The sequence below is a fragment of the Chrysemys picta genome, chromosome 22 (genome assembly GCF_011386835.1).
Source record: "Chrysemys picta bellii isolate R12L10 chromosome 22, ASM1138683v2, whole genome shotgun sequence".
NCBI classification, from domain to species: domain Eukaryota; kingdom Metazoa; phylum Chordata; order Testudines; family Emydidae; genus Chrysemys; species Chrysemys picta.
The window spans coordinates 6,737,117-6,754,630 of NC_088812.1; the positions used below are offsets into that span (position 1 = coordinate 6,737,117).

Below are 17,514 nucleotides of genomic sequence, written 5' to 3' on the forward strand. Positions count from 1 at the left end.
GATGTTACTTCCACCTCCTTGGCCATCAACACTGATTGTGCTTCCAAGATATACAAACTTGTTAGCCATGTCATATTCTTCACTGTCAATCACAGATGCCCCATCATTGCTGGTTCCTCTTTCAACTAACACAACTTTTGTTTTCTTTTGGCTAATTCTTAATCCTACTTTGGCGGCCTCATGTTTGACTTTGGTGAGGATCTATTCCAGGAGTAAGCAACGTGTGAGCTGATTTTCAGTGGCACTCACACTGCCTGGGTCCTGGCCACCGGTCCAGGGAGCTCTGCATTTTAATTTAATTTTAAATGAAGCTTCTTTAACATTTTAAAATCCTTATTTACTTTACATACAACAATAGTTTAGTTATATATTATAGACTTATAGAAAGAGACCTTCTAAAAACATTAAAATGTATTACTGGCACGCAAAACCTTAAATTAGAGTGAATAAATGAAGACTCAGCACACCGCTTCTGAAAGGTTGCTGAACCCTGTTCTATTCTATAGCATCATCATCTGTGTCCAATGGAACAAAATCGAGATCTTGAAGTTTTCCTCTGCTTGACATAACTCCTGTAGCTTCCTTTGATGCTGCGTTTCACTTTCGCATCACGTAATCTATCATCACGCAGAAAAGAAGGGGTGAAGAGATGCGACCGTGCTGCGTTCCAGCTATGATAATCAGCTCAGTCTCCCCACTTTCTGTCCTTACACAGCATTTTATCCTTTGTACAGCATCGTAACTAGTGATACTATCTTTCTAGGAAGCCATATTGTTGCAAGATCTTCCATTGCAACTCTGTATGAATGCAGTCAAAAATGTTGATGCACTCTGTGAAACTCAAGACTAATTTTCTCTGCCAAGCAAGCCCTTTCTAAATTGTGTCAGGGCAAATCTTTGGGCTCTAAAACCTGCACTCTCATTACAGTTTTTCATCTATGACCAATTTCATTTTGTCCAACAGTACACTACCAAACACTTTTCCAAGTACTGAAAATAATGATATTTCTGGCCAGTTATCACACACTAAGTAAAACTATTTCCCTGTGCTTATTTTTCCCCCCTACAGTTCCTCACATCTTCTTGTCAATTGCTGGAAATGGGCCATTTTCATTACCACTACAAACAGTTTTTTTTCTCTCCTGCTGATAGTAGCTCACCTTAACTGATCACTCTCCTTATAATGTGTATGGTAACACCCGTTGTTTCATGTTCTCTTTGTGTGTGTGTGTATATATATATATATATATGTCTATATATATATACACACACACACACAAAGATTATATATATACACAAATATATATATATATATATCTTCCTACTGTATTTTCCACTGCATGCATCTGATGAAGTGGGCTGTAGCCCACGAAAGCTTATGCTCAAATAAATGTGTTAGTCTCTAAGGTGCCACAAGTACTCCTCGTTCGTTTTGCGGATACAGACTAACACGGCTGCTACTCTGAAACACACCAAGTAGTTGCCTTTCTTTGGTAATTTACAGATCACACCTTTCTTCCAGTCCTCTGGGTAAAATTCTTTCTCCCAAACTATATTACAAAGCTTCAAATATTACCACATCCTCACCGGCTTTGAGTTTTAAAGGTTCCTCTCTGAGAGCCCCTGGCAGGTGCCAAACACACCCACAAGGACCAGAATAGAAACCACACCAGCTGCAGCCACCATGCTCCAGTGGAGGGGAGACCCTGGTTTGCGTAAACGCCTGTTTTGCAAAACAAGTGCAGCTCATTGGAAACCAGGCCTGAGGTGTGGGCATTGGGATATTCTCAGCAGGATTGGGGTGCGGGGGGGGGAGGGGATGCAAACTGGTAAAAGGCCTGTAGCCACCCCCATCTTGGACTGAGAGCTCATCAGATCCCACAAGGCTGGGTCTAAAGATCTACAATCTCCCAGGGACAGGCGGGGTGCTGGGAAGGGGGCAACACAGATGACTTAATGGGGGTGAGGTTCTGTCTAGTGAACCCAGATGCCAATGCTGAAGCATGGCACTAGAGGGCGCTGTGTGGTAGCCACAGTAATGGATCCGAGATGGCTGCGTTTCAATGCACGAAGAGGCATTTTTCCACAAACAGTGTCCAGCCCAAAACCCCACAGTGCTAGAACCCGTATGTTATTTATTAGCTGTATTACGATAGTGCCCAGGGCCCTGTAGTTCTAGGCCCCATATGTTATTTATTAGATGTGTTACAGTAGCGCCCAGGGCCCCATTGTGCTAGGTGCTGTACATTAGTTATTAGGTTGTGACATTTCCCTGGTGTTATCTGGACCGGTGATTTGCTAGGTCACTCCAATCCTCAACTCTGGGAGCCAGCCTCACCCTGCTCTGCTGTGAGAACCCCCATTCCCAGGCTGTTCACGCACAGCCTCTGGCCTGTAAGTTGCTCCCAGCTACATGAGTGAGCACTTTTGGCCAGCCGCATGGCACTAGCCAACATCTCCAGTCCCAGATACAACCCTAGGAACCTCCCTCTTGCAGTGTCCAGTTATGCTCGCTGGACGCTGGAAGCTCATATGAGTTCATCAATTTAACAAAGAAATTGATATGTACCAGGCTTGTTATCCCCAGGGGAATCTCTGACACGCTTCAAACCAAACATCCTGCTTCAAGTACATAAGAACGGCCAGACTGGGTCAGACCAAAGGTCCATCAAGCCCAGTATCCTGTCCTCTGACAGTGGCCAATGGCAGGTGCCCCAAAGGGAATGGACAGGTTATCATCAAGTGATCCATGCCCTGTCACCCAATCCCAGCTTCTGACAAACAGAGGCTAGGGACACCATTCCTGCCCATCCTGGCTAATAGCCATTGATGGACCTATCCTCCATGAATCTATCTAGCTCCCTTTTGAACCCCGTTATAGTATTGGCCTTCACAACACCCTCTGGCAAGGAGTTCCAGAGGTTGACAGTGCGTTGCGTGAAAAAATACTTTCTTGTGTTTGTTTTAAACCTGCTATCTATTAATTTCATTTGGTGGCCCCTAGTTCTTGTATTATGAGAAGGTGTAAATAACACTTCCTTATTTACTTTCTCTATACCACTCATGATTTTATAGACCTCTATCATATCCTTTCTTAGTTGCCACTTTTCCAAGCTGAAAAGTCCCAGTCTTGTTAATCTTTCATCATACGGTAGTCATTCCATACCCCTAATCATTTTTGTTGCCCTTTTCTGTACCTTTTCCAATTCCAATATATCTTTTTTGAGATGGGGTGACCACATCTGCATGCCGTATTCAAGATGTAGGCATACCACGGATTTACATAGAGGCAATATGATATTTTCTGTCTTATTATCCATCCCTTTCTTAATGATTCGCAACATTCTGTTCGTTCTGGCAAGGGAAGTGTAAAAATATAATTAGGAAGTCCAAAAAAGAATTTGAAGAACAGCTGGCCAAAAAATAACACCAATTTTTTTTAAAAGTACATCAGAAGCAGGAAGCTGCTAACCCACCAGTGGAGCCCCTGGCTGATTGAGATGCTAAAGGAGCACTCAAGGATGATAAGGCCATTGCGGAGAAACTAAATGAATTCTTTGCATCGGTCTTCACTGCAGAGAATGCGAGGGAGATTTGGTCTGACCCAATATTGCCATCTTATGTTATGTAGAGTTTATGCTCCTTTCTATTGTCCTCACTAGGATTTAACTTCCACTTTTTAAAGGTTACCTTTTTGCCTCTAATTGTTCTTTTTTTTATGTTCAGCCACGGTGGCACTTTTTTGGTCCTCTGTAACGATGCTGGTTCTGGTGGGACCCAACTGAGAGTGCCAATTCAGGACAAATTGCTCAAACAGGGCAGTTACAGCCCAAGGCTGGGGTTTTTCCACCTCTAAGGCAAACCAAACCAGCCAGACAGAGAGAACTTTGGTCTCACCCCACTGGCTAACCACAAGTCACCCAAGAAATTCCCTTAGACACTCCAATTTCCCAGTATCACCACCAGTGCCACTCGTTATGGGAGTGAATGGTTATGAGAACCAACACCCCAGTAAAAGAAAAAAGGTTCTCCCAATCCCAAAGGACCAAGCCCCAGACCCAGGTCAATATACAAATCAGATCTTACCCACAAATCACGCTGTTGCCAATCCTTTAGAATCTAAAAGCTAAAGGTTTATTCATAAAAGGAAAAAGATAGAGATGAGAGCTAGAATTGGTTAAATGGAATCAATTACATACAGTAATGGCAAAGTTCTTGGTTCAGGCTTGTAGCAATGATGGAATAAACTAGGTTCAAATCAAGTCTCTGGAACATCCCCAGCTGGGATGGGTCATTCAGTCCTTTGTTCAGAGCTTCAGTTTGTAGCAAAGTCCCTCCAGAGGTTAGAAGCAGGATTGAAGACAAGATGGCGATGAGGCGTCAACCTTTTATAGTCTCTTGCCGTGTGGTCTTTGCTTTCCTTGTCCCAAGGACACGCTATCCAGCACACTGCATAGAAAAACCTTAGAGTTCTGTCCATAGGCAGGTCCCTTCATGCCTTACTGAGGTGTGTCTGCCTTCTCTCAATGGGTCAATTGTTTAGCTCAGGGGTAGGCAACCTATGGCACGCGTGCCAAAGGCGGCACACGAGCTGATTTTCAGTGGCACTCGCACTGCCCAGGTCCCGGCCACCAGTCCGGGGGGCTCTGTATTTTAGTTTAATTTTAAATGAAGCTTCTTAAACATTTTAAAAACCTTATTTACTTTACATACAACAATAGTTTAGTTCTATATTATAGACTTATAGAAAGAGACCTTCTAAAAATGTTAAAATGTATTACTGGCAGGCGAAACCTTAAATGAGAGTGAATAAATGAAGACTCGGCACACCACTTCTGAAAGGTTGCCGACCCCTGTTGTAGACTCTTGGGGCACACTCCTGTATGCATATAATAGATACGGCAGCATAACATCCCAGTCATTCTGGCGTCTGTCCACATACATTTTCAACATTGACTTCAGGGTTCCATTGAACCTTTCCACCAGACCATTAGTCTGGGGGTGGTAGGGAGTGGCTGTCAGGTGCCCCACCTAACTCCCACAACTGCTTGAAAACCACAGACAGAAAATTAGATCCACGGTCAGACAATATTTCTTTGGGAAAACCCACCCTGATAAAAATAGAGAACAAGGCCGTTGCCACTGTCTCCGCCTCAGTATTAGCCAATGCTACAGCCTCAGGATATCCAGTTGCAAAATCTACCAGAACAAGGATGTATTTCTTCCCATTCCTTGAAGGTTTGGGGAGTGGTCCCACAATATCCACAGACACTCTGGCAAAAGCTTCCCCAATAATGGGCAGAGATTGGAGAGGCACCTTGCTAGGCCCCCTTAACCCCTTATGCTTCTGGCACACTTAAAAGCTCCTGCAATACTCTCTCACTGACCTGAAGAGGTGAGGCCAGGAGAAATTTTGCTCTAGCCTGTCGCATGTTTTGCCTATACCCAGATGTCCTGCAAATGGATCATCATGCGTCAACTTCAACAAATCAAAGCAGTTTGCGAACTGCTGCTTGGGAATTCTTCCTTCCCCTAGGAGGCTCCCTGTGCAACAGCCCGTCCTGCCTCTCTCTTCACTAGCTGGGACCTGACTCTGAGCATCATTCCTGGCTCTCTCTAGTGACACATCCCTCTGCTGGGCCATAATGAATTCCTTCTGGGTTTCATTCGAATTCAGAACCATCTCTGATACTTCAGACAAACCCGTGCCTGAGCCATCCTGTCTGTTTGCCGTCCCCATCACTGCCACAGCCCCAAACTCTCTTCGTGACCTGGTTACCACATGAACTCAGCCAGGCACCTTCAGTATGTTATTTCCTATCAAAACATCAGCCAGAATTAAATCTCGGACAACAGCCTTCATCCCACTCAAGATGGATTCTAGCCATCGGCGGGTTTCCAGAATACTCAGATAGTGCCACTACCATCACCTACCCCCCTGGCAACATGTCCTCTGGCTTCACCAGATGTCCCTTAACTATAGTCACATCAGAGACAGTATCTCGCCATCCCGTGCGTTCAGCACCATTGACCTTTGCCTCCTTAATAAACCTCTCACTCCCTCGCCATGCCTCAGGCCTGGTGAGCTCATCACCTCCCCCCATACTACTAGAGACGATGGGGTTGGCATTAGCCACTGCTGTGCTCGCACCTGGACTCAAGGCGGAGCTGTTGTAGCATGGTTCAGCCTGGGTGCTCAGAGTAGGGGAGTTGGCATTTACCGTGGCATTTGGGGTTACTCGTTTTGGGCTGCCCTTCAGTGTCGGGCAGTCTGGTCTCATGTGGCCCAGCACACCACAGTGATAGCATGTAACCTGTTTATTCTTGGGGTGAGAGTTTCTACCCTCTGGGTCCCCGTGAGCTCCTCTATAAGAGTCAGGGCCAGGTTTACTTCTAAATCCTTCCCTCCTCTTGAACTGGGGAGAATGGTGATTAATTTTCTCCTGGGGTTTATACCCTTCCCAAATCCTGTTTTGGGTATGGGCATCTGCAACCTCTGCAGCCCATAGGACTGATTCAGGGTCCCTATCACACACAGCTGCTCTCACATGGTCAGGCACAATGTCTAAGATCTGTTCCAAAGTTATTAAATCCAGCAGTTTTTCAAAACTCCCATGTGCCTTGGCTCCCACAACCCACTTTTAACAAAACCCATCAGCTTATGAGCACATTCTACAAAAGTACAATCCTTAGACATCTTAAACTTTCTAAATTTAACTCTGTAAGAATCAGGAGTCACCTTGAACCGTCTTAATACAGAATCTTTAAACCGCTCATAATCCAAGGCTTCTTGTTCCCCAATTCATTAAATTCCTCCCCGGCTTTTCCAGTTAGTCTGGTTAGCAGGACGGGCATTCGCTGACCCTCGGGGATCTGGTACAGATTGCAGAGGCATTCAAAGGTAGACAAAAACTCCTCTATATCCTCAGTATTGTTGTAGATGAGACACATCCTTTCCCAGTTTTTCTCGTGGCGGTGGGGAAGTGGAGTACCCGGTGGCGATGACTTTCTCCGCTCTTGCATTACTTGGACCTGAAGTTTGGCCATCTCCTGTTCCATCTGTCGAGCTTTCTCCTCAACAGCCAGCAGTTCCATACGCTCCTTACGAGCCTCCTTCTCAATATCAGCTATCTTTTGCTTTTCCAGCAATCGAAGATCGGCTAGATTCCGTTCACGCTCAAGTTGCAGTTGATTTGCTGCCTTTTGCATTCTAACTGTTTCTGCAGCTTCTATATCATCAGGTAAAGGCTGCACTTTTGCCCCCTGATCACTGGCCATTAACAGATCTCTCAGTTCTTGATTTGTAGCTTTCTTTCTAATGCTTATCCCCTTTTCTGAACACAAATCTTCCAGGGCTTTTTTGTCAAGGCCCTCATATGCTCTTTGCTCACCCATTGCAACTGCTCTTTAACCAACCAAACTCTCAATCCCAAAATTCAAATTTGGATAGCGTGGGGTTCTGACCCAAAGCTTAATTGACCTGATTCTGTGGATCCTGGCACGACTACGCCACTGTAACGATGCTGGTTCTGGTGGGACCTAACTGAAAGTCCCAATTCAGGACAAATTGCTTAAAACAGGGCAGTTACAGCCCTAGGCTGGGGTTTTTCCACCTCTAAGGCAAACCAAACCCCCCAGACAAAGACGACTTTGGTCTCACCCCACTGGCGAACCACAAGTCACACAAGCAATTCCGTTAGACACTCCAGTTTCCCAGTATCACCACCAGTGCCACTCGTTATGGGGATGAATGGTTATGAAAACCAATACCCCAGTAAAAGAAAAAAAAGATTCTCTCGATCCCAAAGGACCAAGGCCCAGACCAATATACAAATTAGATCTTACCCACAAATCACGCTGTTGCCAATCCTTTAGAATCTAAAATCTAAAGGTTTATTCATAAAAGGAAAAAGATAGAGATGAGAGCTAGAATTGGTTAAATGGAATCAATTACATACAGTAATGGCAAAGTTCTTGGTTCAGGCTTGCAGCAGAGATAGAATAAACTGCAGGTTCAAAATCAAGTCTCTGGAATACATCCACAGCTGGGATGGGTCATTAGTCCTTTGTTTAGAGCTTCTGTTTGTAGCAAAGTCTCTCCAGAGGTAAGAAGCAGGATTGAAGACCAGATGGAGATGAGGCATAAGCCTTTTATAGTCTCTTCCAGGTGTAAGAACACCTCTTTGTTCTTACTGTGGAAAATTACAGCAAAATGGAGTTTGGAGTCACATGGGCAAGGCACATGTCCATGCATGACTCAATTTGCAGGCCGATGCCACTGTTTACATGTTAGTTTGAATGTTTCCAGGAAAGCTCAGATGTGGATTGGCGTCTCCCAAAATCCATTGTCAATTAAGTGTTTCTTGATTGAGCACTTAATTTGCACACTCATTTCTCAAGAAGCTGACCAAATGCTTTACTCAGGCCTTGGCTACACTTGCAGATGTACAGCGCTGTGAGTTAAACCTGACTTTGTGCAGCTGAGTAGGGAAAGCGCTGCAGTCTGTCCACACTGACAGCTGCCCAGCGCACTGGCATGGCCACATTTGCGGCAATTGCAGTGCTATTGGGAGCGGTGCATTATGGGCAGCTATCCCACAGAGCACCTCTTCCCATTCTGGCGCCGTGGGTTGTGGGAAGGGGGCGTGGGTGCGGGGGATTCTGGGTCCTGTCCCAATGCCCCGTGATGCATCGCTTCGCATCCCAGAAATCCCTTTGTTTCCGTCCACCTTTGGCGCCATTTTTCAACGCTTTCTGTGCAGCGCGATCTGTCTGCGGGAAATGGAGTCCGAACTGCTGAGGCGTATGCTGACGAGTCTCGCCAGCACCTCACGTTTGGCTGTCGAACTATTCCTTAAGATCCAAAGTGACAGTGAGAGTGAGGGTGAGGAATCCGACAATGCTATCAAGACGCGTAACGCGTACGACACAAAATTGCTTGTGGCATTCACGGACATGCTCAGCACCGTGGAACGCCGCTTTTGGGCTCGGGAAACAAGCACCGAGTGGTGGGATTACATCGGCATGGAAGTTTGGGATGACGAGCAGTGGCTGCAGAACTTTCGGATGAGAAAAGCCACTTTCATGGGACTGTGTGAGGAGCTCGCCCCCACCCTGCGGCGCAAGGACACGAGATTGAGAGCTGCCCTGCCAGTGGAGAAGCGGGTGGCTATTGCAATCTGGAAGCTGGCAACTCCAGACAGCTACCAGTGGGTTGCAAACCAGTTTGGAGTGGGAAAGTCGACTGTTGGAATAGTGTTGATGGAAGTTTGCAAGGCCATTAATTGTATCCTACTCAGAAGAACCGTGACTTTGGGTAACATGCAGCAAATAGTGGATGGCTTTGCACAAATGGGAGGGGCGATAGATGGGACGCACATTCCTATTCTGGCATCACCCCACCTAGGATCCGAGTACGTTAATCGGAAGGGGTATTTCTCTATGGTTCTCCAGGTGCTTGTGGATCACCGTGGGCGTTTCATTGACATTAACACAGGCTGGCCCGGAAAGGTGCATGATGCACACATCTTTCGGAACACATGGCTGTTCAGGAAGATGCAGGCCGGGACTTTTTTCCCAGAGCGGAAGATCACGGTAGGGGAAGTTGAAATGCCCATTGTGATCCTTGGAGATCCCGCTTACCCGTTAATGCCGTGGCTCATGAAACCCTACACAGGGAGCCTTGACAGCAGCAAGGAACGGTTCAACTACAGACTGAGCTGGTGCCGAATGACTGTGGAGTGTGCCTTTGGCCGTTTAAAGGGCCGCTGGCGATCTCTGTATGGGAAGCTGGACTTGGCCGAAAACAGCATCCCTGTGGTTATATCCGCGTGCTGTGCCCTCCATAATATTTGTGAAGAGAAGGGTGAAAGCTTCACTCAGGCATGGACCTCTGAGGTTCAACACCTGGAGGCTGAATTTGCACAGCCAGAGAGCAGGGCTATTACAGGGGCCCAGCGCGGGGCTGCAAGGATTAGGGATGCCTTGAGGGAGCAATTTGAGGCTGAAAACCAGCAGTGATATCTGGTGCCCTGCACAGGAGTGAAGTGCAGTAGTTCCAATCTTTAGGAATCAGTGTCTGCTTAGCAGACAAGCAGACTTGCAGTGCCTGTTTATTTCCTGGGCTAAGGAGTCTTTTACTTTATGCAATAATAAAGAATGTTTTCAAAGCCAAAGAATCCATTTATTGAAAAGAAAAAAAAATTATTTATTGAAAAGAAACAAGGGGGTGGAGTGGGGAACAGAACAATCACAGATTCGTGTATGTCCTGTCTGGTGTGCTGTGCAGTGACTGCTGCGCTTCAGGACAGCTATACCGCATGGTGATGGGGGTTGAGTGCAGAGGGTAAGGGTCGTGGTTTTCAGGGCTGGGTGGTGAAGATACTGGTGTTGGAGGCAGCGGGTGGCGTGAAGAACACGGAAGTTGGGGAAAGTGGGTTGGAGGTGACAGTGGGGCACAACGGAAAGTTTTGGGACAAGGGCTGTGGGGGGGGGGGGGTGGCGTTTGCGGTACTGCTCCTCTTTCTGCATGGCTACCAGCTCCTGGAGAGCGTCTGCTTGGCGCTCTAGGATGCTTATGAGCCTATCAGTGCTTTGCTGCCGGTGCGCTGCGTTTTCCTGGCGGATCCTGCTTTCTCTCTCCATCCAGTCCTGTGCTTTCTCATTCTCTTTAATAGATTGCCGCATCACTTCTTGCAGCATGTCTTCTTTGCTTTTTCGCGGTCTCTTCCTGAGTCTTTGCAGTCTCTGAGCAGGCGATAAGAGGGACGGCTGAGGTCTCAAGGTTGATGCAGCTGTACAGGCAAAATGCAACATTTAACAGAGGCAGCACTGTTTATACCAGACAGAGTAATGATTCCCCCGGCACTTAAGGAGTAGAAAACACACAGGGTCTACACAATAGCATAATTTTCCCGTCTGAAACAGAGCACACATATCCCACGGGAGCCTCAAAATGGTGAGTAAGGGGGACTGATTGTTTCAGGGCTGCACTGTTCTCTGGGTTTCTGTGCCTTGGGGAGAGCCAACAGCTTCAGGGGGCACCTACACTGAACACTGTCCCAACATTTTCCACAGGAGTTCGTCCTGGACGATATCTCGCTGCTGAGGGTGACCTGGGAAGCAAGGGAGGGTCTTCTACTGCAATGTGGCTTCCGCCCTGGCCCATATGCAGCTTGCCTGTGTGCAGCAATGGTCCCCCCGCCCCTCGCGGCACAGTGGCGCGGACACGTTAGCTTGGCTGGGACAAGGATCATGGTGGCTCTTCCGATAAACCTGCGCAAACGCACACATTCTGGATGAGACATTCGAGGAGATTACCGAGGTCGATTACTGCGATGTGATAAACCACATCAACGCACTATTCCGCATCTAGGCATGCCTGCCTAACTGTCCTCTCCCAAAGAGCCCGCACCGAAAAAATTCCTTCCTGAAAAAAAAAAAACGCTTACCAGGAACCTGTTCTTCTGTATGTCCTCCACCAAGTACCGGCCGCTGCGACTGGCTACCTTCCTCCTGGCTTGAGAAGAGCTCCTGGCTGCATGGCTCCAGGGATTCCAGGGTGTCTCCATCTGGCCCACCACCATCACTCCTGTTTTCCTCCTCCTCCCCCCCACCACCGGCTCTGAAGTGTCCATGGTGGTGCCCGGAGTGGAGGTGGGGTTAACCCCAAGTATCGCATCCAGCTCTTTGTAGAATCGGCAAGTCGCGGGGGGAGCACCCGAGCGGCCGTTTGCGTCGCAGACTTTGCGGTAGGCACTCCGCAGCTCCTTGACTTTAATCCTGCACTGCAGGGCGTCCCGGTCATGGCCCCTTTGATACCTTCCCAAAGGTATCGTAATTCCTATGGCTGGAGCGCAGCTGGGACTGGACAGCTTCCTCCCCCCAAATGCTGATGAGGTCCAGCAACTCGCCACTGCTCCATGCTGGGGCTCGCTTGGCGCGTGGAGGCATGGTCACCTGGAAAGATTCGCCTATAGCACTCCACGCCACGCCTGGCTGAGCAAACAGGAAGGGGATTTTTTAAATTCCCGGGGAATGTAAAGGTTCGGTCACATGGTTGGTCACCTGAGGCCAGGGCAGTAGAGTTTGAACTGATGACCAGAGAGCCCAGGAAAGAGGCGGGGCGAACAGAGGCCCCGCCCCCACGATGACATAGGCAGGAGGATTGCTGGTTTCTGGCCTATCTAGGAACTGCCCTGTGAGCTCTATGGTCCTGGGGGGGCCGAGCCAGCCCTTCACATCCGGTTCCGGGGGGGGGAAGTGCTTCCGAGGCGGCGCGGCCCCGAGGTGACCGAGGCGGCGATGGGGGCGCACCTGGTCCGGCGCTACCTGATCGACGCGGAGGTGGAGCCGGACCCGCTCCGCATGCCGACCTTCGACGCGCACCTGGGCTTCCCGGAGCGCAAGGAGCGGGGTGAGCCCGGGCCAGGCCCCGCCCCTTTACCCTGGCCCCGCCCCCCGGGGCTCAGATTCCTCCACCCCCCCACCCCGCCGGGCTCCTCAATCTCAGAGACTCCCCGGGAGCTTCGGGGCTTTGCCTCCCCCAGGGGACTGGGGAGCGCCGGGGGGGGGGGTTCAGGGACCCCAGGGGACTGGGGAGCGCCGGGGGGGGTTCAGGGACCCTTGGGGGAGGGGCGCGGGTTGAGCCGGGGGGGGGTTCAGGGACCCTTGGGGGAGGGGCGCGGGTTGAGCCGGGGGGGGGGGGGGAGGTTCAGGGACCCCAGGGGGAGGGGCGCGGGTTGAGCCGGGGGGGGGGGAGGTTCAGGGACCCCAGGGGGAGGGGCGCGGGTTGAGCCGGGGGGGGGGGAGGTTCAGGGACCCCAGGGGGAGGGGCGCGGGTTGAGCCGGGGGGGGGGGGGGGAGGTTCAGGGACCCCAGGGGGAGGGGCGCGGGTTGAGCCGGGGGGGGGGGGGAGGTTCAGGGACCCCAGGGGGAGGGGCGCGGGTTGAGCCGGGGGGGGGGGGAGGTTCAGGGACCCCAGGGGGAGGGGCGCGGGTTGAGCCGGGGGGGGGGGGAGGTTCAGGGACCCCGGGGGGAGGGGCGCGGGTTGAGCCGGGGGGGGGGGAGGTTCAGGGACCCCAGGGGGAGGGGCGCGGGTTGAGCCGGGGGGCGGGGGGGGAGGTTCAGGGACCCCAGGGGGAGGGGCGTGGGTTGAGCCGGGGGGGGGGGGAGGTTCAGGGACCCCAGGGGGAGGGGCGTGGGTTGAGCCAGGGGGAGTGGGAGGTTCAGGGACCCCGGGGGGAGTGGCGAGGGGGGTGAATCAGGGACCCCATGGGTTGGTTCAGGGACCCGGGGGTGGGGAGTTCACATCAATGGAAGCTCTGTGGGGCAGAGACTGTCTCTGCTCTTTCTGCGCAGCGCCTGGTGTGTTGGGGGCCTGGTCAAGGCTGGGGCTTCTAAGACAGGGGTTCTCAAACTGAGGGTCCTGATCCCTCAGGGGGTCATGAGGTTATTACATGGGGGGTTGTGAGCTGTCAGCCTCCACCCCAAACCCTGCTTTGCCCCCGCCCTCCTTCCCCCCCCCCCTCCCACCCCCAGGCTGAGAGCCCACTGCTTGATGCGTTGAAGCTGGGAATAGCCTATGGGGGACAGGCCTGCACTGGCCCTGAACATGGGGAACAAGAGAAGGGAGCCGATGTCACCAATTTAGGGCCTTATGTTTGGGGCAGGAGCCTCCCACATGGTTCTTTCCTTGCAAAATGCTGTGGTGGAGGCTGGTGCCATTGAGCCTATAGATTCAGCTGATTCTCCTTCACCCCTTGTTCTGTGTGGGTGTTTAACAGCTGCCTTGTCCCACCCCAGAGGTGGCCATGTTTCAACACTGGATGAGTCGGGGGCTGAGGCACATGATTTATGAGGAGAGGCTGAAGGAACTGGGATTGTTTAGTCTCCAGAAGAGAAGAATGAGGGGGGATTTGTGAGCTGCTTTCAACTACCTGAAAGGGGGATTCCAAAGAGGATGGAGCTCAGCTGTTCTCAGTGGTGGCAGATGATAGAACAAGGAGTAATGGTCTCAAGTTGCAGTGGGGGAGGTCCAGGTTGGATATTAGGAAACACTATTTCACTAGGCAGGTGATGAAGCACTGGAATGGGTTACCTAGGGAGGTGGTGGAATCTCCATCCTTAGAGGTTTTTAAGGCCTGGCTTGACAAAGCCCTGGCTGGGATGATTTAGTTGGGGTTGGTCCTGCTTTGAGCAAGGGGATGACCTCCTGAGGTCTCTTCCAACCCTAATCTTCTATGATTCTGAGAGTGTCTGAACTGTCTATACGAGGGTCAGTCAGTGCTCTGCGTTGAAAGGAACTGTGTAAACCCAAGATCATGACATAGTAGAGGGCAGTCGAACCCCTGTCCTGTGTAGAGGTATAGATCCTGAGACAAGTGTAAATAATAACACATGTAATTGAAATGGAGAGAGAGAGAGAGCTTGGAGCCAAAACCTTCTGACTTGTATTCCTAGCTCTCCCTCTGTGACCTTGGACAAGTTGCTTCCTGTGCCTCAGTTTCTCCATGGAGCTTCATCAGAAGGGCTCATGTATAGGGTGTTCAGAGTCCCACTCAGTGCCCGATCCACATTCGCTGCGGTCGTTACGGCCCCGCAACGGAGCCTGGCTCTTTGCCCAGGAGGTAGAGGGCCACTAGTGCTTTTATCTCTGGAGGTCCCAGGTTCAGTTCCTGGTGTGCCACGCCCACGTCCTGCTCCCAGCCTCACCTCTGCCCCTCCTCTGTGTCCCCCACAGTGATGGTAGCGACGCAGCAGCAGATGAATGACGCTAACCTGCCCCTGGAGATGCGCGACTACTGCGCCCACTACCTGATCAAGCTGTTGAAGTGCAAGCGCGACAGCTTCCCCAACTTCCTGGCCTGCGACGACGAGAAGCACGACTGGGATTACTGCCAGCACCTTGAGTACGAGGCTGCCTGTGCTGGGGGGCTCCTGGCACCATTCACAGGCTACTCCGCTCCTAGGGCCACAGAGCTGGGGGTGGCAGCCCTAGGGGTAGAGAGGGGCAGCATGGCCTAGTGGAGAGAGCACAAAGGAGACCAGGGTTCTATTCCCAGCTCTGCCACCGGTGTGCTGGGTGACCTGGGGCAACTGGCCTCCTTTGCACGGTGCTTTGAGGTCTACTGATGAAAGGTGCTGCCGGAGCTCGGTGTGATTGGCACCTGCCCTTCCCACATAGGGTATTTAAGCCTAAGAATGTGCTGATGGTCCCCAGTAACCAGCTACGGCGGGCACTTAGCACAGAAATAAACGCGCGCCCCCCCCCCTTACTTTGCAGAAGGCATCTCAGAAAGCAGTGTTCTGGGCCATTGGCTGAGCCCCGGGCCCCACTGGTGCGGCTAACCCTGCAGGATGGTGATGAAACACGTGTAGGGCCCTTCCCACAGAGGGTCAAGCCCTGGGCCGAGCAGACCCCAGAGTGAAGGGAGGGGTACTAGGTGGAACGTGGTTATGGGGCTGGCCCGGCTGTGTCACCGTGGGGATTGTGGAGTGGAGGAGGGATCTGGAGGGGGAAGCTGTGGGGAGGGGCCAGATAGCCTAACGATTGGTTCAAAGCAGTGAATTTAATTTCAGTGAGCCCCCCCTCCAGGAAAGTGGGACAGTCCAACAGCTCTGAGCTCGGCCTGTACCTAATGCAGAGTGGTGGGGTGCAGCATGCTGGGGGGGGGGTTGCTCCTGCTGGAGATGCAGGTGGACCCCCGTGACTGATGTCTCCTCTCGCCCCAGCTACGTGATGCGTATGAAGGAGTTTGAGCGGGAGCGGCGCTTGCTGGTGAGGAAGAAGAGGCTGGAGCAGAAGGCGGCGGCTAGAGCAAAGCAAAGCCCTGTGTCCCCATCCACCTGAGGGGTTGGAGAAATCCTCTCCTTGTGTTGTATGTAAGGGAATAAATAATGGCTCGTCTGCGTCTGGATCGCGCTTGGTGACTGGAGTGGGGTGGGCAGGGCATGAGCGTGTACTGCACTGAGGCTGTAATGCCCCATCACTGCAGGTGCTGGGCACGATGGGGAGCCAGCGTGAGTGAGGTAATTGCTCTTACTGGACCGACTTCGGAGCTTCTTCAGACTTGGACCTGAAGTTATGGGGAGCAGTGAGCGGTGGCATTTCCTAGTGGTTAGAGCAGGAGTCAGGACTCCTGGGCTAAGTTCCCATTAAGCTGCGTGGCCGTGCAGCTCCCTATTAAGCCCTGCTCAGGGCTGCTGTGGGAAGAGGTGCCCCTCCCTGCCGGCTCCAGCGCAGACCTGCCCCGAACTTGCTGTGGCCGGGGGAGGTGCCCCTCCCTCGGCCCTGCCCAACCCAGCCCTGCCGGAGCTGCTGCAGTTGGGGAGAGGCGCCTCACCCTGGGCTGCTGCAGCAAGAAAGAGCTGGGTGGAGTCCTCTCTGCCCACCACATCCTGGGGGTAGCCTGCACCCCAAACCCCTCATCCCTGGCTCCACCCCAGAGCCTGCACACCTCAGCCCTGAGCTCACTCCAAGCCTTTCATCCCCGGCTCTATCCCAGAGCCCACACCCCCCTCTACCCCAACCCTCTGCCTCAACCCTGAGCCCACTCCAAACCTCTCATCCCTGGCTCCACCCCAGACCCTGCACCCCCAGCCGGAGCCCTCACCCCAGCCCTAAGCCCACTCCAAACCCCTCATCCCTGGCCCCACCTCAGAGCCTGCACACCCCAACTCTCTGCCCCAGCCCTGAGCTCCCTCCCACAGTCCGAACCTCTTGGCCCCACCCCCACATGAATTTTGTCATGTGCACCAATCACCTCTATATTGGTGCACATAACAATTCATTCCACACATGGATGTAAAATATTAGAGGGAACACTGCTCCTGGGTGGTGGTCCTGCTCTGGGAGGGGGATAGGGTCTAGTGACTAGAGCCAGGTGTCCCTGGGCTACCCCCACCTTCTCCCCCGTCTGTGAGCGGGGTGATGCTCGGCTCCCTCCCAGGGTTGGAGCGTGTGCGGTTGCGACACCCTATGGCTGCCGAGTTCTGGCCCTCAGCACGGCCGAGCTCCGCTGGGCTCAGACAGCGCCAGACGCGCTGAGAGTTCCAGCTCCCACGGGCGGTTGGCTCCGTTCCTGCCCTGGCAGCCAGTGCTGGGAATCTACCCGCTGCCCCTTCTCCTTGCAGGGAACCTGCTCGTGCTCGCTGCTGTCCGTCGGGGGAGCTTTTGGGCTGAGGCCATGGCATAGCTTCGGCCCTGTAACGGCGACACGCGCTACAGCCAGGGAAGGGTTTTACAGCACCCATCTCGCCAAGTGCTAGTCACACTAGCTGTGTCCACAACGGGGGTTAGGTTGGCACAGCTATGGGGGGGGAAGGATTTGTCACACCCCTGCCCTTTGGGGGCAGCTGCTGGAGAATCTAGGGTGTGCTGCACCTGCCCATGGGGCTGTTTTCTTGCTCGCGTCCACACCCGCTGGAGAGACGTCTGCCAGCAGCAGAGGGCAGAGCTAGTTCTGCTTCAGCCCAAGTGCAGCGTGGCTAGGGCAATGGGCACGAGTCGCTGCT

The 17,514-nt window shown here is 52.1% G+C and overlaps 1 protein-coding gene across 1 annotated transcript; it reads left to right on the forward strand.

The window, feature by feature from the left end:
- The first annotated feature begins 12,188 nt into the window (after positions 1 to 12,188).
- On the forward strand, positions 12,189 to 15,909 carry NDUFB7 (NADH:ubiquinone oxidoreductase subunit B7). Its single transcript, XM_065576199.1, has 3 exons — positions 12,189 to 12,415; positions 14,741 to 14,909; positions 15,733 to 15,909. The coding sequence occupies exons 1-3, from the start codon at positions 12,304 to 12,306 to the stop codon at positions 15,848 to 15,850; spliced, it is 399 nt and encodes a 132-aa protein (XP_065432271.1). The 5' UTR covers positions 12,189 to 12,303; the 3' UTR covers positions 15,851 to 15,909.
- The last annotated feature ends 1,605 nt before the right edge of the window (positions 15,910 to 17,514 follow it).

Bases quoted from the DNA above. Each gene is read 5' to 3' on its own strand.
- NDUFB7 (XM_065576199.1), top strand. From the start codon at position 12,304: ATGGGGGCGCACCTGGTCCGGCGCTACCTGATCGACGCGGAGGTGGAG. The intron at 12,416-14,740 runs GTGAGCCCGGGC...TGTCCCCCACAG, and splicing joins CCCGGAGCGCAAGGAGCGGG to TGATGGTAGCGACGCAGCAG. The intron at 14,910-15,732 runs GTACGAGGCTGC...CTCTCGCCCCAG, and splicing joins GATTACTGCCAGCACCTTGA to CTACGTGATGCGTATGAAGG.